General features: G+C 42.4%; 2 protein-coding genes across 7 annotated transcripts in view; one reads left to right on the forward strand and one right to left on the reverse strand.

Moving 5' to 3' along the window:
- GCNT2 (glucosaminyl (N-acetyl) transferase 2 (I blood group)) overlaps window positions 1-18,939 on the forward strand; it is an 86,196-nt gene extending 67,257 nt beyond the window's left edge. For 4 of the 6 annotated variants that reach the window (XM_073877566.1, XM_025890928.2, XM_025890931.2 and 1 more), the window contains 2 exons: window positions 10,556-10,648; window positions 16,316-18,939. In XM_073877566.1, the coding sequence (XP_073733667.1) occupies window positions 10,556-10,648; window positions 16,316-16,506 (284 nt within the window). In that variant the 3' untranslated portion in view covers window positions 16,507-18,939. Of the gene's footprint in view, window positions 1-10,555; window positions 10,649-10,861; window positions 11,036-16,315 lie in introns of all 6 variants that reach the window. The other 2 variants (XM_025890932.2, XM_025890933.2) reach the window with 2 other exon arrangements.
- A 6,072-nt stretch (window positions 18,940-25,011) lies between these two features.
- On the reverse strand, window positions 25,012-25,613 carry LOC112838176 (large ribosomal subunit protein uL11-like). Its single transcript, XM_073877568.1, has one exon. It carries the CDS (start codon window positions 25,529-25,531, stop codon window positions 25,034-25,036), a length of 498 nt encoding a protein of 165 aa, XP_073733669.1. The 5' UTR covers window positions 25,532-25,613; the 3' UTR covers window positions 25,012-25,033.
- Window positions 25,614-25,904: the final 291 nt, after the last annotated feature.

The raw sequence follows: 25,904 nt of genomic DNA on the forward strand, positions 1-25,904 counted from the left end.
GGCACTATGTACTGGGCAAGATGAAAATTTGTCTAATGGATTTGTTAAGAACCTTTTTCCAGATAACCAACGAAGTAGTACAGGGCATGCAATGTTCTCTTACCTCCAATAGGGAATGATCCTGACATGAAATCCCTTATCTTGTAATGGAATGAGAAGGGAGTCAATCTGGTAAATGCTTTTATTTGAAACAGTCACGTAAAATCTAGGAAATGCTACTTGAAGTGCATATACTTAATTGAAGCTGTAAACAAACACATCTAAACAAATAGGTCACAGAGGAAATTACAGTACTTGATGTTCATGTGCTCCAAATAACAACAGAATCACCTGTTTCTAGAATCTATAAAAATGTAAGTCCTAAGGAAACAGTTTTTGAATTGATAAACCTATGAAAGTGGTAAACTTGTACATATGGAGTGCCCAGACTCATTTAAAGAAACCCAATCCATCTCTCTCTCTCTCTCTTTTTTTTAAGAGAGAAAGAGAACGAGAGAGAGAGAGAGAGAGCATGCACGCGAGCAGGGGAGGGGCAGAGGGAGAGAGAGAGAGGAAGAATCTTAAGCAGGCTCCACACTCAGCCACGGAGCCTGTCCCAGGCCTTGATCTCATGACCCTGAGATCGTGACCTGAGCTGAAATCAACAGACACTTAACGAACTGAGGCACTCAGGCACCCCAACAACCCATATATCTCAATGGTAAAAGCTGCTTGTGAAAGGTTATTTGCAATCTATAATCCAGTATAGGTCAGTCAACTAGTTAATAGCTATGTTGAAGTCTTAAGGGGACATGGAAGTATTTATTTGTATAAGAAGATGCTTTATGAAAAAATGTGTTTTTTTATTCTTTTTTTTTTTTTTAATTCTAGTGTAGTTAACATACAGTGCTGTATTTGTTTCAGGTGTACAATCGAGTGATTCAGCACTTCCATATATCACCCTATCACGACAAGTACCCTCCTCAATCCCCATCACCTCTTTCACCCATCCCCCCACCCACCTCCCCTCTGGTAACCATCTGTTTGTTCTCTATAGTCAAGAGTCTGTTTCTTGGTTTCTCTCTCTCTTTGCCTATTTTTTGTTGTTGTTGTTTCTTAAATTCCACATATGAGTGAAATCATACATTTGTCTTTCTCTGACTGACTTATTTCACTTAGCATAATACTTTCTAGCTCCATCCTTATCGTTGCAAATGGTAAGATCTTATTCTTTTTTTATGGCTGAATAATATTCCATCGTATAGGTATACCATATCTTCTTTATCCATTCTTCTGTTGATGGGCACTTGGGCCGCTTCCATAATTTGGCTATTGTGAACAATGCTGCTAGAAACATTGGGGTGCATAAATTAGCATTTTTGTGGTTTTGGGGTAAATACCCAGTAGCACAATTATTGGACTGTAGGGTAGTTCTATTTTTAACTTACTGAGGAAGCTCCATACTGTTCTCCACAGTGGCTACACCAGTTTGCATTCCCACCAACAGTACACAAGGGTTCCTTTTTCTCTACATCCTCAGTACTTGTTTCTTATGATATAATCTTTTCTTAATGATTGTTATCTGTACATGTAAGATTTTGTAATGTTTTGGGTTTTTTAACTTCCGTTTTTGTTCTTTGTACTGTTGTGCATTATTTGAATCCATTCTAATAACCAGGGTTCAATTTTTCACAAATTGTAGAATAATATTTTTAGAAAGAGAAAAAGGAAAGATTCACAAGGCAGATGTACCATAGTGCTTGACACTGATTAATTTTGGGGAGTTGAAAAATAAACAACTGGTCTCTTTGCCCTTTTCTGTGCTTTTAAAACCTCTAACACTTAAAATTGCTTTATTTGGTGAAAAATAAAATCTCTCCTTACTGAGGCACAATGCTTGGTGTTTGAGAAGCTAAAAAGTATTATCCTTATGAAGGGATGTTCCATAAAATAATTCTGTGAAGAACAGGTGTTCTCAACCCTGGCTACCCAGTACAACTATATATGGGCATTTTGAAAAACATCAGTATCTGGGCCTTAACCAGTGACCAGTGAAAATGGAAGACCAATTCAGGAATTCCCAAAAGGGTGGTAGGACAGCCCGGTGTGTGTGGACAGTGTTGGATGATGAGGTGGGCAGTGTGAAAGATGAGGTCTGGAAACCGAGTATTACACCTGATGTGTTGATCTGGGCCAGGTAGACAAGATGAATGAGTGAAGTATGATGGGGATCAGGGCGTCAGGAGAGTTCCTGTCTTCTTAAAGCCCCAGTGAATTGTTGTCAAGCGTCCAAATTGTTTGGACACTGGCAGTCCAAAGTTCTGTGGGGAACCTTCTGTTTTTTTTTCAGTGTTCAATCCCCATTTTGTTGAGGGTCGAACCAAATAAGACTGCGATTAGATGTGGCTTATGAGCTGCCTGTCTTCTGTTTGTAGCCTGGGGGATAAGATTGCAATGATCCTTTTGTTGTCATGGTCAGTATTTTGGTACCTTCCTGGCCAGAATGTGAACTCTAGCAGTGAACTGCTGGTCTCAGCCAGGGTTTCGGTTCTGAGGAGCTAGCGGCGGCCAGCTGCTTGATTAGGGACAGTCTGAAGCCAAAAGTTAAAAATGCCAATTGAGAGTCAAGCTTTTGAGGGAGGAGATAAGTGTTAAACTGGGTCCAGGGGGATCAGAAGCAGCGATGTAAAATGAGCAATGGTGTGAGGAGTGAGAATTCCAGTAAGAGGCAGAATGGGCCCCGTCGGGAGAGGTTTGGGTTGATGGCAAGTCTGAATTTGCTTTCATTTGTTGGGGGATGAATGGTTGATGGGTAAGCATCTCAAAGTGGCTTGAAGAAACAGACACGGGGCAGACAGTTCAAAGTAATCCCGCACTCCCCCCCTCAAATGGGAGATAAACAAGGTCAACCCTGATTATAGAAAAAGCCATCTAGTGGTATCGCCAATAAAGTGGACAGATTGGAGGTAGTCAGAGTAGTCTCTGGCGAGAGATGTGAAGCCCCTGAATTAGGACCATGCCAGCAAAGGGAAGCAACATCGTTATAAGCCAGGGAGAACCATCGGTAGATTGGAAATCAGTTGGGGGCTCCCGTACTGCACTAAATGGCCAAGTCGTAGCTGGAAGCGATTAATGAGTGGATTTGGGTTCCTTGCGAAGGTGAAGAATTTTGAAAACTGTCCTGGTTTAGTGGAGGAAAGGAAGGCCAGTTGACAGACTCCAGGCCTGGCAGTGGTAAAACTGAAGGGCTTCACCATCTCAGAAAAATGTGCCATGAATAAAGGAGTGTTTGAGAAGAGTTAAAGGTGATAAGCAGCCAAAGGTAAATGTAGGCAGCCGGAAGATGGGTCAAGGTCAGCATTTAGGTCAGGATTGTATTTAAATCTGAACTGCTCTGGGTCAGATTTTCCACCTTTTTAAACGTGTCACTGACCTTCCCTGTTCTTCACCAGAAGACTGTCGGGGAAAGACTTGACTAGAGGTGTCTGTCTGCTAGTAGAAATATTAATAAATATAAACCCTTCTGGATACACTAGGCCAAAAGCTCCAAGGACATCTCATTCATAGCTTTACCCTCAACATCTACTCTAGAACATAGGAAGCATTCAAGGAAACTGTTTGAATAATTGCGTAAATTGTCTTGAAACAAAATCAATAAATTATTAAGGACGTCCACACTCCTGGGCAATTCACTTAAATTTCCTAGGCTCTAGTTTACACAGCATGCCAATGAGAAGGAATATATTAAAATAGTAAAGCATATTAAAATTTCTAAAATCCCTTTGAGTCTAAAATTCTGGGTTTTTCTTCCTTTACTCATTTCATCTTTTCCTTTTACAACCAAAGAAGAATCAATTTGTTGACAATTACTGGAGGTAAAAGCAGGGGTGTCGTTTTTAAGGATACTATGCCATTATCTCAAAGACTCAGAACTCTAGAAAACATGCATAAGAGGGCGCCTGGGTGGCTCAGTTGGTTAAGCGACTGCCTTCGGCTCAGGTCATGATCCTGGAGTCCCGGGATCGAGTCCCGCGTCGGGCTCCCTGCTCAGCGGGGAGTCTGCTTCTCCCTCTGACCCTCTTCCCTCTCGTGCTCTCTATCTCATTCTCTCTCTCTCTCAAATAAATAAATAAAATCTTTAAAAAAAAAAAAAGAAAACATGCATAAGAAACAAGACGGGATCTCTTTTAGTAAATTTCATGCGTTAAAAATCCTAAGTGATTAATGAACAACTTTGTAGGTAAAAAACAAAAATAGACCTTTTTATTGCTAAACATGACCCCAATTAACAATGAGAAAAAGGGCTACAAGTTACTTCACACCACATTTCCCACTTATTAGGTAATTTCCCCCTTTTTTTTTTTTTTGGTTGGTAAAGCGAATCACCACTGAACATTGTGCCTTTCTTTTTCTTTTGTGAATTATTCTTAGAATATTCACAAGTACAATGACTAAGTCAGCAAAGCCAGTAAGCCTCAGCGGTACATAAATAAACGTATGAAAAATATAAAAGCAATAACATTAAAGAAGTTTTTGCAAACTAAAAAAAAATATGTTCATTTTACACGCAAATATTTGCACATGATTTTATTAATAATGTATAATTTCGTGTTCTCAGTTGGGGCAGTGTTGCTCCCCAGGGAACATTTGGCTACATCTGAAAACATTTCTGGGTTGTCATGGGGCATGGGGGGGTGGGAGGTAGGGGGATGGGACAGGTATGGGGACTGCTACTAGCATCTAGTGGATAAAGGCTCCACATCCTCCAAGGCGCAGGTCAGCCCCCCCAGCAATGAGAATGTCATTGCTGCCCAAATGTCAGTAGTGCCCAGGCTGGTAAACTTGATCTTAGCCAAAAGGCCGAGAAGCAGTCGAGGCTGGAAAACTTGCTTCTGGTTATAGTAAAGAAGCAGTCTCTTCCACAGCTACAGCTGTTCCCATGACTTTAATAGAGGGATTATGTTTGCAACCATTTCTTTAGGGAAATGTGCCAGGCACCATGCTAAGCACAAGACATCCGTTATCTTATTTAACATGAACAAAACCCTGTAAGGTTTTGAAGGTTAGTATGTGATAGCTTAAAGAGATCCATAACTGTTCAAGGTCACACAACCAGTAAGAGCCGAGAAAAGGATTTGAAATGTGGACTCTGACCTCAAAGCCTGTGCTGTTAATCATGTATAAATAATGTCAAAAGGAACATCTTCACATACAGATACTTACGCTTAGCTTAGCTCATTTTGAAGCTATTGGTTTAAAGGGCCAGAGGGAATTGGGGGTTATAGAGGCTTTCCCTGCATATTTCCAAATTCATTTTCCAGAGTTATACCAATTTACAGCACCACCATTAATTTGTGAGCATTGTGAGCATCAGCATTGACTTTTGAGACTTAAAAACAAAATCCTTTGTTTATTCAATAAGTTAAAAAGTATATATCTGAGCTTCAATAATAAGCAGTTGCTGGACTTCATTACCACATGTAGGTCTCCCCAAATGAGGACTACACTGTGTGAGAACAATAAGGAGAAAATCAAGACAATATAAATAAAGCTTGCATTTCAAAGAACCATATTCATTAATTCAACAAATGCAGTTATTTGACTAATAATGGCTAAGTCCAAGAAAAACATTCTTGATTACTCTGTAAACTTATCTAAATCTTTTGTTTAAATAAGCCTATGAAGAGCAAATGAGAGAATTGGAGTTTATAGTTTAAAATAGTTTCTCCAATAATATTAGTGTCTTCTTTTTGCCCCATCCTAGAAATAATGCAAAAGAGACCCTTCCTAAGACACTGTGAATTGAGGGTAGACTTTATCCATATACCCCATAACTACCCTCCTAGAATCCTGACAAGTAAGAATAATCATAATCATAACAGCAATACAAAAAACAGTCATCCAGTCCAGTATTTTTTAAAAGAGCACTCTTTCCCACGAGTGGATCCAGAAATCACTTTAGTAGGCTTTGACCAGAATTTTTAATATGAGAAAATAACACAAAAGAAACAAGTGCATCATACGTAGTAAGCCTAAGGAGTTTGTGAAACTTTTGTTGGCTTTATGTATGTGTGTGCTCCTACAATGGCATGAATTGTTTTTCTGTGGATTGCAGTCTAAAAGGCTGAAAAACCGCTGATACTTCATTTGAAGTTCTACACTTCATTTGAAAGGTGAGTCTGTGTGGCCTTAAATGGTGGTTCCAGGATACACAGCTGGTTAGTGACAAAGCTAGGGTAAGAACTAAGTTCCCCAGTCCCAGGGGAAAGGCCAGTGTGTTCCACGGGGGCATGGGGGTGAGGTGGGGTGAGGGTGGCGTCTGCCACAGGTCCATCTCTGGGAGAAAATTATGCTTAGTAGATACTTTTAGGAAGTAGAAGGGGCATCCGGGTTGGGATGGGGTCAGTAGCTTTGGGGTCTCCCTGTGTGTTTTAACCCAAGCCACATTATATTACTGCATAGTGGGCACACAGTACATTTAGACCTTTCAATCTCTTGCTTGCCATTATCCTCTCACAATAATAATCAAGCAATGCCTGCAAAGTATTCATATTGAGTTGATATTTGAGCTGTCTCCAGAAGTCTCGTTGAGGGTTTTATCACCTCCCAAGCTAGTTGTACCAGGCCCGATATGGCAAATAGGTGATTGATGTCCGCTTAAGCAATTGCTGTAGGGCAAACTGAAACAGGTTGGCCTTGGCTAAGAGAGGAGAATAAATACTTTTCATACTGAGAGGTAGAGCATGATTACACCTTCAAGTACAGTGACCTGTACTTGAAGACAGAAACCAAGGTGGCAAGCAGGCCTGTCTTAGCCACACACAATCTAAGTGGTCCTACCATCACCCCTGAAGACTGAGTTCCTGGGCAACCCTTGCACGCCACACCCATTCACTCCCTTAACAATGACTGAGAATCCCCCCGTGGGCCCAGTGCTGTGAGTTCAAGGCACCCTGAGGACTGGTCTTCTTCTCAACGCGGCTTTACCCCACACCAGGTGGGCCGATGGTCTTCAGGAAAGTGATTTGAGAGGTCTACTCAAATGCCTGTATTCCTTGCTCTGTGGACAGGTTTGTAAAATTAACCAAAGGATGGAAGGTACATAGTACCAGATTTCTTCATCAGGGCGAAATGTAGGGAAAGGAGAAAGAAAAGGTAACCCGAAACCTGATGAAGGCTGAGGGAGCGACTTCAAGGAGAGAGGAGACAGAAGCTATGTCCTCTTTGCAGTGCTGGTTACAGCCCAGAGCGTCTCAGACTTGATCACGTGCCGGGATGCTCTGGGGATCTTGTGAACATGCTGATTCTGGTGCAGAATGAAAGAGAAAAAAAATATCTTGTCCTTTAAAAAATGTACTCATGTAAAGGAGGGCAGGGACATTTTGTTATGGCGATACGTTCTTCACACTGTTCTGCTAAAGCTTTTTGCCAAAATAGACTTGTAAAAATTACATCCATGTCAGCTGATCTTGTTGACATAAGTAAATATACCAAATTATCTCTTTGTTTTCTGGACTGCCCTCCCCCCCCACCCCCAACTTAACCAAGGCAAGTTTTATTCTAAATTCTTTTAAAATGTGTACTAAGAACAAAATAAAGAAGCTTCTCTTGGGAAAGCAAGCGCTAAAGTAATTTTTAAAGTAATAAATGCAAATCAAAGCAATAGGAAGAAATATTGCTTAATAAATGGTATTTTTCGGGCGCCTGGGGTGGCTCAGTTGGTTAAGCGACTGCCTTCGGCTCAGGTCATGGTCCTGGAGTCCCGGAATCAAGTCCCACATCGGGCTCCCTGCTCAGCAGGGAGTCTGCTTCTCCCTCTGACCCTCTTCCCTCTCATGCTCTCTCTCTCTCATTCTCTCTCTCTCAAATAAATAAATAAAATCTTTAAAAAAAATAAATAAATGGTATTTTTCTTGGGGACTACTCAATATTTATAAGCAAACTTTTTGAGTTTGGCAGTGAGAAGAAAAAAGGCATCTGTCTTATAGCAAGCCTTAGGGGTAAGGATTCATGCCATTTACAGGAAAGGCTGTGCAAAATTTAATTTTATTTGGGAGACCTTGGTACAATTCTTGATTTAGATCATCATAATTATCATGTGACATCAGGGCAAAAGAACAGAGCTTTTTTCTTCTGAAAATGCACATATTTATTAATGTTCTTAAAGAGGAAACATGTTTATGTGCCTAATCCAGTTAAACTTTTTGAAAAGTATTGGTCTTGTGCAGTTTTTTCTTATTAAAAAATATCTATCATCCTGGGTAATTTTTTTTCTCATTAGTATGTATATTAGTTTTTTATTTGCCATTGTAACTACCACAGACTTAGCAGCTTAAACAACATAAATGTATTATCTTACAATTCTGTAGGACAGAAGTCTGACACGGGTCTCACCAGACTAAAACGAAAGCGTTGGCTGGACTCTGTTCCTTTCTGTACGGTCTGGGCCTTTTCTAATGGTCACCCGTGTTCCTTAGCCCCTTCCTCTACCTTCAAATGGTAAAAAAAAAAAAAGACCAGCTCATCACCTCCCTCTTCCACCGTTAAAGACCCTTGTGATTGCATTGGTTCGGCCTGGATAATTAAGGATAGTTTCCCTCTTTTAAAGTTAGCTGATTAGCAAACTGAATTCCATTTTGCCCTGTGACCTAATTTCAGGTTCCAGAGATTAGAATCCAGACTTCTTTGAATATATGTCATCGGGAGGGGCGTTATTCTGCCTACTGGATCTTCTGAGAAAGGACTATTACAGTCTGGGTACAGATGTCATGAGCGTGGTGCCATTATATGAGAATTATGTTCAGATTGCATTGCTCACTGGTGAAAATTGTTGGAGCGCTTATAAAACAAAGTATTTCTTCTTTTGCTGCATTTACCTTTGATTCTCATATACCTACTTTCCAGTAATGGAAATCTTGGGGTAAAACTACTCTACTCTATAGGATTAGATGGACCCTTTAATCTCTGACTTATCCAAAATTTATTGAGATGGAGAGGGTTATTTGAAATGGTTTAGCACAGGGGTGTCTGGGTGGCTCGGGTTGGTTGAATGTCTGACTCTTGATTTTGGCTCAGGTCATGATCTCAGGGTCCTGGGATCAATCCCCACATCAGGGTCTGCGCCCAGCAGGGAGTCTGCTTGAGAGTCTCCCTCCCTCTCCCTCTACCCTTCCCGCCCATGCTCTCTCTCTCTCTCTCGTTCTCTCTCTCTAAAATAAATAAATCTTAAAAAAAAAAGTTTAGCACAGCGTTTCTCAAATGGGGCAGTTTTTGCCCGACCACCCTCCCTCCTGGGGACATTTGGCCATACCTGAAGATGTTTTTGATTGTCACAGCTGAGGGCTCTGTCCTACTGGCATCTGGTAGGCGGAGTCCAGGCATGCTGCTAAATATCAATGACAACAGGACAGGCCCTACCACAAGGAATTATCCAGTCTAAAGTGTCAAGAATGCCCTATATGTTAATTAATTGAATGTAAATAAAATAAAATAAAATAATTTTTAAATAAAAATATAAATGTATATAAATAAATATTTAAAATATGCAAAAATAAATAAATAAATAGTCAGTAATGCCAAGGTGGAAAAGCCCTGGCTTAGTGGCGACCTAAAGCCCTCCTCCCCTTTTCAAAGGCTCTTTACATTTCAAAGGTGAATTAGATAACTAATTAGTTAATGGATCAGCCACTAAACTTTGGGCCAAAGAACAGCTGAAAGAAATAGAGAAGATGGGTGGGTCAGTGCGGGCCAGATTTCCTCCAAGAAACTCAAAGATCAAACTTACTGCTTGGGGTCAACAGTTTATTCTCACTGGGTGTTGGAGAATCATCTTGTTTCTTGTTTCTCTCTCTCTCTCTCCCCAGGGCCCAGCACAATGCTTGGCAACACCAAATGCTCAAGAAGCACTTTAACAAATAAAAAGGATAGTGTGTCAGGGGGGCCTGACTGGCTCAGTCAGTGGAGTGTGGGACTCTTGATCTTGGGATCATAAGTTCGAGCCCCATGTTGGGTATAGAGATTGCTTATAAAAAATAAAAAATAATTAAAAAAAGGATAGAGTGTTAAGGGATTTGTTTGAGTTTATAAGTAGTGAACAAGGTATTTCCCTTCTGTATGCTGAATATTGCAACTTATTAGTGCTTAGCACATAGAGTAGCCTGTTTTCTGAGCTTCATTTTAACATACAAGTCATTTGAAGTCTTGAAAAGCTGTAATATTAGGATTGAAAGCAAATTCAGTTGAAGGCCATTGAGAGATAACCTCAAATCTCCCAACTTTTCCATCTGCATTATGATTTCATGCTATGATATCTCTTAAACTCTATTTTGCAGGCTTGGGCACACATTATGACCAAAAAAAATTATGCAAATATATTTTTTTACTGGTGGCAAGGCAGGGTTCATAACCATCAACTATTCACACCATAAGCTTTTGAGGTTTTGCACACCGACAATGGAAAATCTAACGTGAAAGATAATCTACCAAAAATATAAGCATAACTTGGAGGCTTCATTGATGAAATGCCACCCTTCTTTCTTGGTTCTCATTTCTGCTTTTCTTCTTTATCAACATGCAGGTGTCCCTGGCTCCATGCCAAACGCATCGTGGATCGGTAACCTCAGGGCTATAAAGTGGATTGACATGGAAGATAAACACGGAGGCTGCCATGGTGAGCCATTCATTCCACACTTTGAGGCCACAGTGCTTGTTGGTGTTGGCATGAAGGTCGTGAAATACAGGGGTTCTTATGGAGAGAACTGCTGGTATATTTAGAACAATCTGTGAGTTCTTAGAGTAGCTAGAGTCTTCAAGACATGGTAAATTTAGGAGGCAGGGGTGCCTGGGTGGCTCAGTTGGTTAAGCATATGACTCTTGATCCTAGCTCAGCTCTTGGTCATGAGTTCAAGCCCAACACTGGGCCCCACGCTGGACATGGCACCTGCTAAAAAAGGAAGGAAGGAAGGAAAAGAGAGAGAAAGAAAGAAAGAAAAAGAAAAAAGAGAAGAGAAATGACATGAAGTTATCTCACTGATGTTCTCCAACTCTTGATTAGCAAGTGGGTGTAGAGGCGGGCTCAACTTATGATGATACTTTCTTGCTAGTTTCTGCTTTCTTCTTACTTATTCCTCTTTCTGTTCCTTTTGGGATTGCAGTGGTTAGGAGGGGAAAGTGGTCATGATGAGACGTGATGTCAGGTTCTCACCACGGAGCAAGCTGGACCTCCACCCCTGCCCCTCACACCAGCCTGTCCCCCCTCCACGCCCCCACCCCGCACACAAGCTTCCAGCTGGCTTAGAGGTATTTGCTGCAGCTCTGGCATGATGGCAGGCAACACTAACAAGATATTTCTCCTCCAGACGGACAAGAATGAGATCGTTCCTTTCTTTCTTTCTTTATGTATTTGAGAGAGTGCTCCTCCATGAACGGGGTGGGGCGCAGAGGCAGAGGGAGAAGCAGACTCCCCACTGAGCAGGGAGCCCGATGTGGGACTCGATCCCAGGATCCTGGGATCATGACCTGAGCTGAAGGCAGACGCTTAACCGACTGAGCCACCCAGGTGCCCCAGTTGTTTTCATTTCTATAGAACTTTATAAAGAAGGGCTTTCATCAGCCCTGGTCTACAGTCCATTGAGATTCTTGCCTGGTACCTAGTGAGCCTGGTATTCATTCACTAGGGCTAACATAACCATGTATGAGAGACTGGGTGACTTCAACAACATAAATTTATTTCCTCACACTCCTGTGGGCTAGAAGTTGGAGAGCAAGGTGGCTACAGATTTGGTTTCTCCCGAGAGGCTCACAGATGGCCACCTTCTTCCCGTGGCCTCATGTGGTCTTCCTTCTGTGTGTGTCTGAGTTCTCATCTCCTCTTTTTATACCCACACCAGTCATACTGGATTAGGGCCCATCCTGTATGACCTCATTTTAACTTGAATAGCTCTGTCTCAAATATGGTCACAGTCTGAGGTATGGGGGGCTAGGACTTCAACATATGAATTTGGGGAGGGGGACAATTCAGCCCATAACAGGAGGTGGGCAAGTGGTTAAGTGAAAGAGCAAGTGTGAGGGTTTCACCTTTGTTCCCTGTGGTGACAAAGCTTTGCCTCCTCCACTCGTCCATCCACCTGCAGTTTCTGGCTTCCCTCTTTGGTCCATCGCATTGACAATATTTCAGAGGAAAACCTCCAAATGGGTGCCTCTTTGCAGTTCTCCATTACACTCCACCCCTTCTCCTGTCTTTCTGAGCGTCCCCTTCTGCTGCAGATGGCAACATCCTCATGTCACTGTACAGTTTGCTCTTCAGCGTATTCATGTCTTTACCTTAATCAGCCAACATATTGTCCCCAGAGGACAGCCCGTGCCACCTGCCTGCATTTCATCATGGCCTGCCCTCCTGGTAGAAGGAGGAAGGTGGAGAGGAGATTGCTTTGCTTTTGGATGTCCTAAGTCTTCTTTATTTTATTTATTTATTTTTTATTTTTTTAAAGATTTTATTTATTTATTTATTTGAGAGAGAGAGAGCACATGAGAGGGGGGGAGGGTCAGAGGGAGAAGCAGACTCCCTGCCGAGCAGGGAGCCCGATGCGGGACTCGATCCCGGGACTCCAGGATCATGACCTGAGCCGAAGGCAGTCGCTTAACTGACTGAACCACCCAGGCGCCCCTAAGTCTTCTTTAGAAAAGAGACCATCACCATCAGTCGGGGTCTCAATATTTGAGATGTGTTGACTTCCCCAAAGTGCTCCCACAACCCTGTCACCCTCCTTCTAGGCCCACCGTGGTCATCCTCTGATCTGCTTCTCCACCTCCTCTCCAGCTGTAACTCGTGAGAACTTCAGCCTCCACAGCAGGGACCCATGTGACATTACTTTGTGGCTCCAGCCCCCACCACAGAAGCTTCTGTCCCACTGCATCAGTCACCAACACCCTGCCCCTCTGTCAAGCCTTACCCTCAGTCTCCTTGTCTTCACCTGTGTCCAGGCCCTACCCCATAGAGAAGGTATAGGCTAGTCAGGTTTGCATTTTTAGAGGGATCTTTACTTATCACATGACAGGTGGGCCCATGAGAGTAGCCCCGAGCCAGGGACCTACCTAGGGTACAAAGCTTGGGCAGCCCAAGCCTCTCAGACAAATGTCTCATTTTTCTTCTCTTAGCACCTTTTATGCCAGTGAACATCTGAAAGCCTTGTACGGTACAGAGCAGAAAAATAGTTTGTCCCCCAAACCACTAGATAGGGAAAAGAAAAAGGACCCAGAGGAGGCAGAACAGTGCATGCCAAACCAGCAAGTCAGGAGTCCAATCTGGACCTTTTCCCCTTGGTTGTGAGTAATAGGATTTGTCCTAAACCCATGGCTGTGTACCCGCTCTGTAGGACCTGTTAGCACTTAGAATCACAGGACCACCTAGCTCTGTGGTCTTGAAGTTGGAGCTTCCACCTTTGATTACAGTCTCTTTGTCGCTCTCCTAGTTTTCTTCACCACCTTACTATCTTCCTGTCTTTCTCCCCAGAGCAGAATAGAAGCTCCCAAGGGGGCTAGGATTTTTGACCAATTTGTTCATTGCTATATCCCCACACCTAAAATATGTTGTTGTTGTTGTTGTTGTTGTTGTTGTTGTTGTTGTTTGAAGTGTGGTTGCTTTTTTAAAATTGGGATTGCCAAGGTTTCAACTGTCCCAGCTTCTTCCTTCTACTAGCTTCCTTCTGAGGACTCCCTGTCCAGCCTGTGTACTGGGTCAGCTGTCCCATGCTGTTCTCACTCAGCATTCCAGATTCCTCTGCCATTTGACCCTGCAAGGTCCATTCCTATGCATAACGATTCCCAGCATCTGCTTTATGCCATTTGTGTTTCCCTAAGCAGAACATCACTGGAGACTCTTACAGAACTGTCCCAAACTCACCCCCGAGAGCGAGGCTAGACCCTCCTGGCTGCCTACTCATTCTTTTATTTACCTCATTATCTTCCTGGTGTCCTTTTCATCTTTCCTGCTTGCTTTAACCTCTTAATCTTACGGCCTTTCCACCCTCAAAAGGTAACAATTTCAACTTGAGGAAGAACTTTCGAGACATTCCGTCGAAATCCCCTTACCAGTTTGTCACGCCACCTCCATTCCTCCATCTCAGGGTACTTTGGACACACACTCATTGTTCCTTCCTGTTCTGAGAGGAAAAGCTACCCATGCTCACAGCCGGGGCCTGGGGGTCTCAACTTTGTGCAGGTTCCCCTAAACGATCCCCTTGCTCTCTTGCCATCCTGCGTTGCCCTCTGTGCTGGTGGGGAGTGATTCTCTTCTCTCTCAAGTGTGGACTGATTGCCTCTAGCTGGAAGACCAAGTTGTCTGTGTAGCCTCTACTCCATGCACATGAAAAGGTCGCTCCTGTTCACTTCATTCTCTTAAGCATGGACGTGCTGCTTGTGCATTCACTTCTCACCACCTCCCCCCGGGTACTCCTCTGACTTCCCACAACTCTGGCTTCTGTGCCCCATGGTTTCCACTCTCTGTTGTGCTTCCTCCCAGGCACATTAAATTAATCACAAGTCCTGTCAGCCCTTCTCTGTTCTGTTTCTAATACCCTTCCTTCCCCACTCATGGCAACCATTCACTTTGAACCGGTTCTCTGGTTTACATTAAGTTGTTAGTGTGGCCTCCTGATTGATTTCTAATGTACCCTGCAAAACTCTGCAAAATTAATCTTGCTAAAATTCGTTTCACCATTTGATTCTTCCATTCAAAAATCTTCAAAGACTTTCCCTATTTATGGGATTAAAAAAAAAGGCCCAGCCCTTTAGTTTGTTTTAGGTCAGTCGACCGTAGTCAGTCTACTCTATGCCAAGAAACCTCTAGAAAAGAGGTTCAACTTCCTACCATTTTTCTTCTAACCCACTTCCCAACCAAACTCCAGATTCTAGCAGAGAATTCACACCTTTGCACATTTTTTCCAGAGGCATTGTCCCCAAATGAAGCCACCATCTGTACCCCTGATGCTCCCCCCCCCGCAGTTCTATGCTTCCACTAACTCTCCACTCATCCTTCTCTATCCATTCACTCAGTAGCTATTAATGTAACTCCAAATATTTACCAGGTACTGTCCCAGATGCAGAAGACCCAGAGGGGAACAAAATGGTCTCAAGTTCCAGCTCTTCTGGACCTTATGTTCTAGTCCTGGGAGAAAGACAATAAACAATTATCTGGAAAGAAATACAATAAACAAAATATTTGACTCCGTGGCACTGACACACACATCTGTCTGTTGGTAATGAGAGCCAAGAGGAAAATTAATCAGGGAAGGAGGAAAGGGAGGTCAGAGGAGGCCTCACTGAGAACACAGCCTTGAGGCAGATAACCTGGGGTGTGGTGTGAGAGGGAGCCTCCAGGATGTCTGGTGGAAGGGGGCTGGCAGGGGGAGGAAGAGCAATGTGGATTCTCAGGTACAGCATGCATGGTGTGCTCGGATCCATCGAGGAAGCCAGTGTGGCCGGAGTGAGTGAGCAAGGGTTGTAAGTGAATGAGCAAGTGGTGGGAGGTAAAGGCCAGACTCTGAGGAGTTTTCAGTGCCATTGCTAGCATTTTGGCTCTTCCTCCACATGAGATGAGAAGCCCTTAGAGGGTTTTGAGCAGAGGAGACATCATGATGTGCTTAACATTTAAAACAATCGCTCTGGCTGTTGTGCTGAGAATATACTAACAGACCAAGGTGGAGGCAATTATTACCGTAACAAGTCAGACAGGATGGTGAGGTGGTGTGGGCCCGGATGGTAGTGGTGGAGGCAGTGGAAAGAGATCAAATTCTGTTAGTATTTTGAAGGTTGAGCTGACAGAGTTGCTGACAGATTGGATGTGGGGTGTGAGAGAAAGGAGGAGAAGTACCCAGGGGGACTTGGAGGTGGGTGAGGAGTTGAGTCTTGACATGTCCTATCAGTGAGGTTTATTCTCATCTCAGTGGAGATAAAAATAGGCACTTGGAGAGGCTCACAGAACAGGCCTGAGCAGTGCAACCCATCAAGACCTGTCCCATCTGTACACTTCTAGAACCTCTCTCATCCATCATGCTCACTTGATAATACACGAATTGTCCTGACACCTATTATGTTCTCGCTTTGTATTATTTCACTCTCCTGTTATTTAAGTACCTATGTGTTCCCTTTGTCTTCCTATAAAGAGCTGAACTTCCTTGTGGGCTGGGCCTACACGATCCTGTTTCATTCAAATCCTGTAGCACACGGCACGCTTTTAGCTACTCCATAGGCAGGCAAGACTCTACGGCTGGGCAGCCTCACTACCCCCAACTTTGGAAAATCAGCATTTTCTGACTGTCTCTTGTTCTCTCCTCTGCAGGCCGCTATGTCCACGGCATCTGTATCTATGGAAACGGAGACTTGAAGTGGTTGATTAATTCGCCCAGCCTCTTCGCTAACAAGTTTGAGCTTTCCACGTACCCCCTCACCGTGGAATGCCTCGAACTGAGGCTTCGAGAAAGAGCCCTAAATCAGAGTGAAACAGTAATACAGCCCAGCTGGTATTTCTGATCCACTGTAACACGGGCTCGACAGGCGCTCGCAGCTGGGAAGAAGAGCCTTTCTTTGTGAGAGAACTTTGCCTTGCTTATGTGAATAGTTGCCAGAACGAGGTTACGGCTACAGGACCTGGCCATGTTATTCTGTGTGAAACCATCCACTGGACACTGTGAACTCTGCTATTGGGATGGCTGCACAGGGCCATGCCGGCATTTTGGCCACAATGGCGGCCTCCTGACGCTCCTACGTCATGCTAACTCTCTGATCAGTGATCAACTGAACTGATGTCAAACCTTTGCACCGGATACTCATTATAGAGAAATGTTCTCATGAAAAGAAGAACTGTAGATAATACTATTTAGGAAAATAGGAATTGTGTTTCTTTGAAGGAATCTTCTATGAGAGATCTATAGCCACGCATCTGTGGACACCACTCCTCTTTGCTCAGCCGCATGTAGGCATAGAAACAACTTTCTGGGCAACTCAGCAATCTCTTTTAAAACTTGAGCTACCAGAAGGGAAAACTAGATCTTGTTCCCGGGTTTCAACACTAACCTTTCCAGTTTACTGTGTCTGAAGTCCTGTATAGGAGGTAAAGTCATTGACAGGAGGCGGGATATGCTTTCCGACAGCAGCCACTACCTCCTGCTTCAGCAAAGGAATCCCAGCAAAACAGGACATTTCTTGTGGTGAGTCAGAATGTTCGCTAGTCCCCCTGCCATTGCTTTCCATGGACAACACTGCAACGTTCCCACAGAATGAAGATATTTCTAGAAGAGAGGTGCTAGTGCATGAATCTTGTCCCAGGTCTCTAACCTCAGAATGAATCACTTTCCTCTTCGGTCACCACCCTCCACCCCCACCACAGTGATCTTACCTGCAAAATGGAGTCTAAATTCTACACCGTGAAGGCTTTAAGGACTCCAGAGTATTTTGAGTAGCTTATTCTCAGTATTCTCTGAGTAGCTTTACAATGCTTAGTGCTGATAAGAGTGCCTAGAGTTTTAAGAGCTTTCCATTGTGAGTGAGCATCTGTGTCTCTTATCCTTTGTGCTTACACTCACCCCTTATCCTTTATCCAATTCGTTCACTCAGCATGCAGTCAGTAAATATTTCTTGAGTGCCTGTTGTATGCCAGACCCATTTGACACAAGGAGAAAATGAAGAGAGAAGCTTTTTCACTCTAAAATTCTTGGTAATAGCTCCAACGTTGGAAAGGCTGCTCTAGAGAATCTCACGGATTGCTTGTATTTTAATGCATTCATATGCAGAGTTATAGACTGGGATATCAGGCCAAGAATATGAGTGATTAGAAGTCGAGGTCTAGGGGCGCCTGGGTGGCTCAGTCAGTCAAGTGTCTGCCGTCGGCTCAGGTTATAATCCTGGAGTCTTGGGATTGAGCCCCATGTTGGGCTCCCTGCTCACTGTGGAGTCCACTTCTCCTCTTTCTCTCTGCCGCCCCCCCCCCACTCGTTCTCTCTCTCTCAAATAAATAAATAAAATCTTAAAAAAAAAAAAGAAATCAAGGTCTAAATCAGAGATCATTCCAAAGGGAGAAAGGAAGGAATAGACAGAAGCTAAATCCTGCTGTGTTGTAGGCATCCACATAGCTCCCTTATGGCTCATTGCCTTAACACCTTACAACACTCTTGGGAGGCTCACATGATTACCTCCATTTTGCAGATGAAGTAAGTGAGGCTTAGAGAAGTTGTTAATGAGCATGAGGAAACGAGTTCTCTGAGGATTGGGATGTTCTTAGTGGTCTCCTTAGTTCAGTTTCCTGAGATGGAATATTTAGAGAAGGTGAAATAAAGCCATATTTAGTATACCAGAGAGGGTAGGTTTTAAGAATGGTCTCAGTGTTAATATGAGAAAATGTGCTGTCACCTCAGAAAAATGTGAAGTCTACTTTTGTACTCCTAAATCCATTGAGTTCCTTAATATTTATTTATTCTAACAAAAAAAAAGTTACTACAACTAATGATACCTTTAATTCACACTATTTTTTTTTCTGTGACTGCCTGTTGAATGTTAATCGTATTTAAGGGAATGCCTTTGAAATAAAGCCTTTTTTCCCTGCTACTGAAAAAGATGGAGCTGTATAGAGTGGTATAGTCTTGAAGCGTAGGGAACACACCCAGAGCTAATGGTGGAGTCTAAGAATCATCTTTTTTTTCAACTTCTTTAAATGACCCCACCCGAGAAGAAATGTTTTACACTGGATCTTTCTCATCTAGAACGAGAACTCTTTTGGAATAGAAGATGTTTACATGTCTGTTGCTGGTCATCTCTGTGTCTTAAATACTTTAATATTGGAAGACTGTAGTGTTTGGGCAAGTGGGTTTCCACTAGCCCATGGGGATGGGCTGAAACTACTAAATCCGTCCTTGTTTGCAATGATGGTCCATGTTGTTATCTTGGAAATAAATTAATATATTGTTTTCACCTTTGGGGCTATTGTGTATTTTTATCTGAGGGTTGGTTAATATCCACTAAATACAAACAAAGGGGTGCCTGGCTGGCTCAGTCAGTGGAGCACCTGACTCTTGACCTCACGGTTGTAAGTCTGAGCCCTACGTCGGGTGTAGAGATTACTTAAAAATAAAATCTTAAAAAAAAAAAATACAGGGGCGCCTGGGTGGCTCAGTCATTAAGCGTCTGCCTTCGGCTCAGGTCATGACCCCAGGGTCCTGGGATCAAGCCCCACATCGGGCTCCTTGCTCAGAGGGAAGCCTGCTTCTCCCTCTCCCACTCCCCCTGTTTGTGTTCCCCCTCCCACTATGTCTCTCTCTGTCAAATAAATAAATAAAATCTTTAAAAAAAAATACACAGGGATACCTGGGTGGCTCAGTAGGTTAAGCATCTGCCTTCAGCTCAGGTCATGATCCCAGAGTCCTGGGATCGAGTCCCCACATCGGGCTCCTTGCTCAGCAGGGAGTCTGCTTCTCCCTCTGCCTGCCACTCCCCCTGCTTGTCTCTGAGAAATAAATAAATAAAAATAAATAAATACATACATAAAAATAATTAAACTTCTAATTTTAGAATAGTTTTAGTTTTATAGAAACTTTACAGAAAAATTGCAGATAGTACTGAAAGTTCGCATATACACCCCACTCAGTTTCCCATTATCAACATATTACATTAGTATGGCACATTTTACTGAGATTTCCTAAATTTTTACCTAATGTCCTTTTTTGGTTCCAAGATCCCATCTAGAATGCCACATCATGTTTAGTCAACAGGCTTCACTGGGCTATGACTGTCTCTCAGACTTCTCTTGTTTTGATGACATTGACAGTTTTGAGGGGTACCATTTGGCTCTTTTGTAAAGTGCCGCCCCCAATTTTGTCTCATGTTGTGCTCATTATTAGATTGGACTTTTGGGTTTGGAAGAGGGTGACCACAGAGGTGAAGAGCCAGGGTCCATTCTTTCTAAATGACTTATCAGAGTTGAGGCTAACCTTGATCACCTGACTTAAGCACTGTTTGTCAGTTTTCTCCACTGAAAAGCTACTCTTTTTTCCCCTTTCCATATAGTACTCTTTGGAAGGAAGTCACTATTGGCAACCTGTATATAAGGAACAGGGAGTTATGCTCCACCTTCTTTAGAGTAGGATACCTACATAAATTATTTAGAATTCTTCTATAAAAGAGATTTGTCTCTTTTCCCCAATTTACTTATTAAAAATTTTATTTACATCAACGTGGGCTCATAGATGTTTATTTTAAACTTCAGGGTATAATCCAATAGTACCTTGGTCGCCTGGGTAGTTCAATCAGTTAAGTGTCTACCTTTGGCTCAGGTCAGGGTCCCAGGGTTCTGGGATCGAGTGCCGCGTCAGGCTCCCTGCTTCCCCTCTGCTCGTGGTCTCTCTCTCAAATAAATATATAAAATGTTAAAAAAAAAAAAATCCAGTACCACCTTTTTTTTCTCCAATTGTTCCAGGTATGGCCATAGGTAGTTCTTTCAGTCAGCTCCAAGTCTTTGACACATCCCCATCACTGTAGGTTTTTCCTTGAATACTTTCTTATTTTCTGGCATTGCAAGATGCTCCACTCGAGCATCTCTTACTATTCCCTTACTCAGTTTTGAGCATAAATGACAAGTATAATAGCCATGGCATGAGAAGTTCATGGTGATCAGAGGCTCAGACTCTCAGATGAGGGTCTGGGTCACCTCACCAAGTAAGCTATACAGACCTGCAGAGGTGCTAGTGAAGATTATGGGGAATCTGAAATGGGAAAGAGAAGGAGACACTGGGTATCTGTTATGGCTTCAAGACCAGCTGCAGTGATGGAAGCTGTAGGTCATTCCACTAATCTTGCCTTTATAAGTTTTCCTCAAGAAAAGACACTCACAGGATTTAGAGGATCTGCTCTCTCAGTTTATAGGAAGAAATTGATCCAAGCTGCTCAAGTGTGGATGATGCACTGGACAAATGGGATCTTCTCAGGACTGAAGCTCTCAGCCTTCCCTGGAAATTACTCTGTCTAGGAGAGTGACCCCACCCCACATCACATCCCATCTGGGGTCAGCCTACACCCAATTCCAGGAGTGTGTGGGGCTATAAAAGCCCAATGCCCTCACCTTAACCTGGGCCCATAGCACCTGATGAGCTCTCTGGGGTGGAACGAGGCCTTATTGTTATTGTGTCACAGCCCAACTTCTTTCCTTAATCCTAAACCCTTCTCTTCCTCCATAAATACTGAATGTGAAGAGCTCCCTTGCACACTAATCATTTTAGAGCCTGATTTTTGGAGAACCTCACCTGTAACATGTTCCCTACACAAAAGATGATACAAAACTGTACTTATATTTTCTTTTTTAACTTTCATAGTTGTTTTTTTTTTCTTCCCTCTATGTTTAACTGTTAAGGATTTCAGCCATCTAGAATGTATTTTGTCATATGATTGCAGGTAGGCACCTAAATTCTTACTCTGCTAAGGAAAACCAGTTATCCCAATATCTTTCCCCCATTGCTTTGAAATGCCAATATGATCATGTATTAAATTCTCATATACTTGGGGGTCTTTTTCTGGAATCTATTCTGTTCCACTGATTTTTTTGTCGATCCACATGCCAAAACTATTTCAAAAATTACAGTAAATCTCTGCTCTGTGGCAAGACAAAGAATCCTTTACTGCTCTTTTTCAACATTTTCATGGTAATTTTTGCTCATTTACTTTCAGGCAAATGTTAGAAACAGTTTACCAAATTCCTTGAAAAATCCTATCAGGATTTTAATGGAATTTGCACAGAATTCATATTGATTAATTTTGAGGCAATTATACCTTGACAATATCAATCTGTAATATGTCTATTTATTCAGGTCCCCTGTTGTGTATTTTACTAATATAGTTTTCTTATGCAAGTCTTGCACATATCATGTTATTATTAATTGCCTGTATTTTTTTCTAAAGATCTTATTTATTTATTTGACAGAGAGAGACACAGCGAGAGAGGGAACACAAGCAGGGGGAGTGGGAGAGGGAAAGCAGGCTTCCCGCGAAGCAGGGAGCCCAATGTGGGGCTCCATCCCAGGGCCCTGGGACCATGACCTGAGCCGAAGGCAGACGCTTAAGGACTGAGCCACCCAGGCGCCCTTAATTGCCTGTATTTTAAAGAGTTCCTGTGCTTACTGAGAATGGGATTTTTTGGGGGGGGGATGGGATTTTTAAAATATATTTGTTTTGTTGTTGGTAGCATAAAGAAAAACAACTGATTTTGATCATGTATGTGGATTTTATTAAACTTTTTCATTATTCCTAATAGTTTCTCATTGTGTTTTCTTTTCTCCTTTTCTTTTTAAGTAGGCTCAACACCCAGCATGGAGTCCAATGTGGGGCTTGAACTCACAACCCCAAGATCAAGACCTGAGCTGAAATCAAGAGTTGGACACCCAACCAACTGAGCCACCCTGTGGTCTTCCTCTTCCAAACCCAAAAGTCCAATCTAATCATGAGCAAAACATGAGACAAAACCAGTGGGGCACTTTACAAAATACCCCACTAGTGCCCCTCAAAATTGTTAAAGTCATCAAAATGTGTTCTCTAATAGTTCCTCAATCTATTATACCTCACATTTTCTGGTAATTATCTATAAATACCAGTTTTGCCTCTTCCTCCTCAAAATTAAATCATCTTGTTTCTTTTTTATTTTTGTCTTCTAACATCGGCAGAAATTTGCAACACAATTTTAAATGGTAGCAGTGATAGCAGTTACCCTTGAGTTGTTCCCAACATTAAAGGGCATGTTAACTCTTGTGCATGATGTTGGAGGTTTGATATAGGTTTCTGGTAGATACTCTTTATTGAAAAGAATACCAGAAAATAAAGATATGTTGAAATATATTATGACTCTAATATATACATATATATATATATATATATCTCCTAGTTGCTATCTCTTTTTTTGTTGCATGATACAATTATGGGTGACTGGCTTTTAAAATTTTTCTTTACATATATTACTTCAAAAAATGAGGGGGAAAAGTCACTACTCCTAAACTTTTTAAACAGTAAGAATTTAGTGTAGTAGTTGATGTCAAGTGGGAAACTGAAGCAGGGATCCATTTGAACAGACTAAGCAAACAATTGAAGTTTGAGAAGACTAACGACCGAGCTGGAAGATTCCTTATTGTAACTACTCCCTCTTCTGGCCAGGATGGCTTAGGGATTAAGCGCCAATGGGAAACAGACCAGAGGTCAACCTCTCAGAGCCAAGTTCTAACTTTGGAAAGAGGACTAACAGCAATGTGTCTGAGATGAGGAGGGTAAGAGGTGAAGTTGTCCATGCTCACTTTTCCACGAGGAACATCTACAAACTTAGAAAGTGGGGTACCTACTGTAGCTATCTGGAAGACTAACTTGGCAAGTCCTGTTGTGAGCCCAGGAAGCCTAACCTACATCTTGGGAAGGATCCTGGGGTCTGTATCAGATAAGTGGGCTGAATGATACAAAAATAAATGGTTCTTAAGAAAAGAGGACAGAATTCAGAAACTGATGGACAGCATCAAGTGTCAAACAGTAGAAGGGAATCTCGGGCATAACTGTCATCAGGAGCTGAGGATGTGAGGCGAAACAGTTAAGAAAGTTAGTACAAGATTAAAGTGAATTATTTATGAAATTCAGGCCATTTATTTCAGCTAAAGTGAATTATTAGTGAACTTCAGGCCAGGTACACAAGGCAAAAATGTAGGGTTTTAGAGGGCTTCCTTAAAATTTTTTACTTTGAAATAAGGTTAAACTTAGAGAAAAAGTTACAAAAATGACAGAGTTCTTGTATATCCTTCAACCTGCTACTTCCAAAGCTAACATCTTACATAATCAAAGTTTAATGATCAAAACCAGTTTGTTTGGTTTTTAACTCTGCGCCATCTGTGTGTTGAGAGTTGCGGCCAACTGACTTTTACCTTTGCACAGGACAGACCAGATGGTATGTCGTGAGTCCCAATAACATGTAGTACCATCATATTAGACCAAATGAAAGCGAGGGACTGGTCTCAAGTGATATTTCCCGATGAAAATTGTACTATGGAGAGGAAAATTATGTACATTCTCTATTCCAGACTATGGAAGTGAGATAAAAGGAAAAGATAGAAGAGCAGATCCATAGTCATATCACTAAGAAAATGGTGGAGAAGAAAACAGGTGTTTGGTGGTTAAAATGTATCTTGTATCTTACAGATCACTGGTTGGAAAACTCTAATTTAGATTCATTTTCTCAGGATTTCACTAAATAGATTTAATGGGTCATGAAGAGCTAGGAGGAAAAGCACTGATTACTGCCATGTCTACACATTTAAACTCTGACATTTAACACCTTTGGTGATCCCCTTCTGCATACGTCTGAGTGGGCCAGGCATGGAAGCTCCACAATTAGCATTCATGTGGTGGCCTTTACGGAGGACTCAGCAAGAAGTATTTAAATTAGACTTTCCACCTGCATAGCTGTGTATCAGAGATGACCCAGTGGAAGAAGAATGGTTTAAAGAGTAACCACAGTAACAGCGTGGGATTCTTTGGGGATACAGTTACAAAAAACAACAGAGTGACTTTAAATACATTATGGACTGGTAGACAAATATATGAAAATGTAGGAAATTTAAAATACTAATGTGGTAGTCATTATCATACATCAAAATTTTCTTATCTGGATATGTAATTAGGAAACTTTTCTAAGGAAAGGTGGGAATCAGGGCAAATGTCGTTTGAAAAACTTTCATTATATAAAATAAAGGTAAAGAAATATGTTGTGTTTTCATAGGATTTTCTTTTTTTTTTTTTTTGGTTGTCAAATGATACTTTTTTTTTTTAAAGATTTTATTTATTTATTTGAGAGAGAGAGAGAATGAGAGATACAGAGCACGAGAAGGAAGAGGGTCAGAGGGAGAAGCAGACTCCCCGCTGAGCAGGGAGCCCGATGCGGGACTCGATCCTGGGACTCCAGGATCATGACCCGAGCCGAAGGCAGTCGCCTAACCAACCGAGCCACCCAGGCGCCCCGAATGATCCTTTATTGAAACATTTTCCTTTGTAGTTAACTAGCCGGGCATTCCAGCGCACCACTGTTGATGTCATCTATGATGTCATGAGGGTGGCGGCCATCTACATTGCAGCCCACAGACTGGGCAGTCCCCAGGATCTCTTTAATGGTTCCAGAGAGTTCTCTCGCTAAAGATCGGTGTCGCATCTGTCGGGCAATATTGACAATCTCATCAAAAGTGATATTTCCACTGTGCTTAATGTTTTTCTGCTTCTTTCTGTCTCTTGGTGGTTCCTTGAGGGCTTTGATAATCAGGGCAGAGGCAGAAGGTACCACTTCAATCTGGGCCTGTCTGTTCTGAATGGTCAGTTTCACCGTAATCCTTAGACCCTTCCAATCACCGGTTGCCTTGGCGATGTCATCACCAACCTTTTTTGGAGACAGACCCAGCGGGCCTATCTTCGGGGCCAGGGCAGACGTGGCACCGACTTCGCCACCGGTGCACCTCAGGTACACGACTTTGATCTCGCTGGGGTCGAACTTAGGCGGCATGGCGGAGGCGGCTGGTGTCGGATGAACCCGGATTCGGGACGACCGAAGAAAGTTGCACCTTTGCCTCCCCGAGCCGAAAGCCAAAAGCTTTCATAGGATTTTCAAGCAGGAAGATTCCATTTGTTCATATATGTTTAACAAAGAAATTGTGCCAGGTTCAGTTTCTGGTAATATACCTAGGTATTAAGACTGATAGATCTTTTATATTCAAGTTGAAGAGGTAGAAAAGGTACAAGAATACATCAACAAACAAGATAATTTTAGTGATTAAGTTCTGTGAAGAAAAGAAAACAAAGTGAGGTGGTAGAAATCAACAGACATAGAGGGAGAGGGGCTCCTTTGGATTAGGCTGTCAGTCCTAAAGGAAAACAGG

The sequence above is a fragment of the Callorhinus ursinus genome, unplaced genomic scaffold (assembly GCF_003265705.2).
Source record: "Callorhinus ursinus isolate GAN/ISIS: 27379988/994484 unplaced genomic scaffold, GSC_fseal_2.0 scaffold26, whole genome shotgun sequence".
Classification (NCBI taxonomy): domain Eukaryota; kingdom Metazoa; phylum Chordata; class Mammalia; order Carnivora; family Otariidae; genus Callorhinus; species Callorhinus ursinus.

Bases quoted from the DNA above. Each gene is read 5' to 3' on its own strand.
- LOC112838176 (XM_073877568.1), bottom strand. From the start codon at position 25,531: ATGCCGCCTAAGTTCGACCCCAGCGAGATCAAAGTCGTGTACCTGAGG.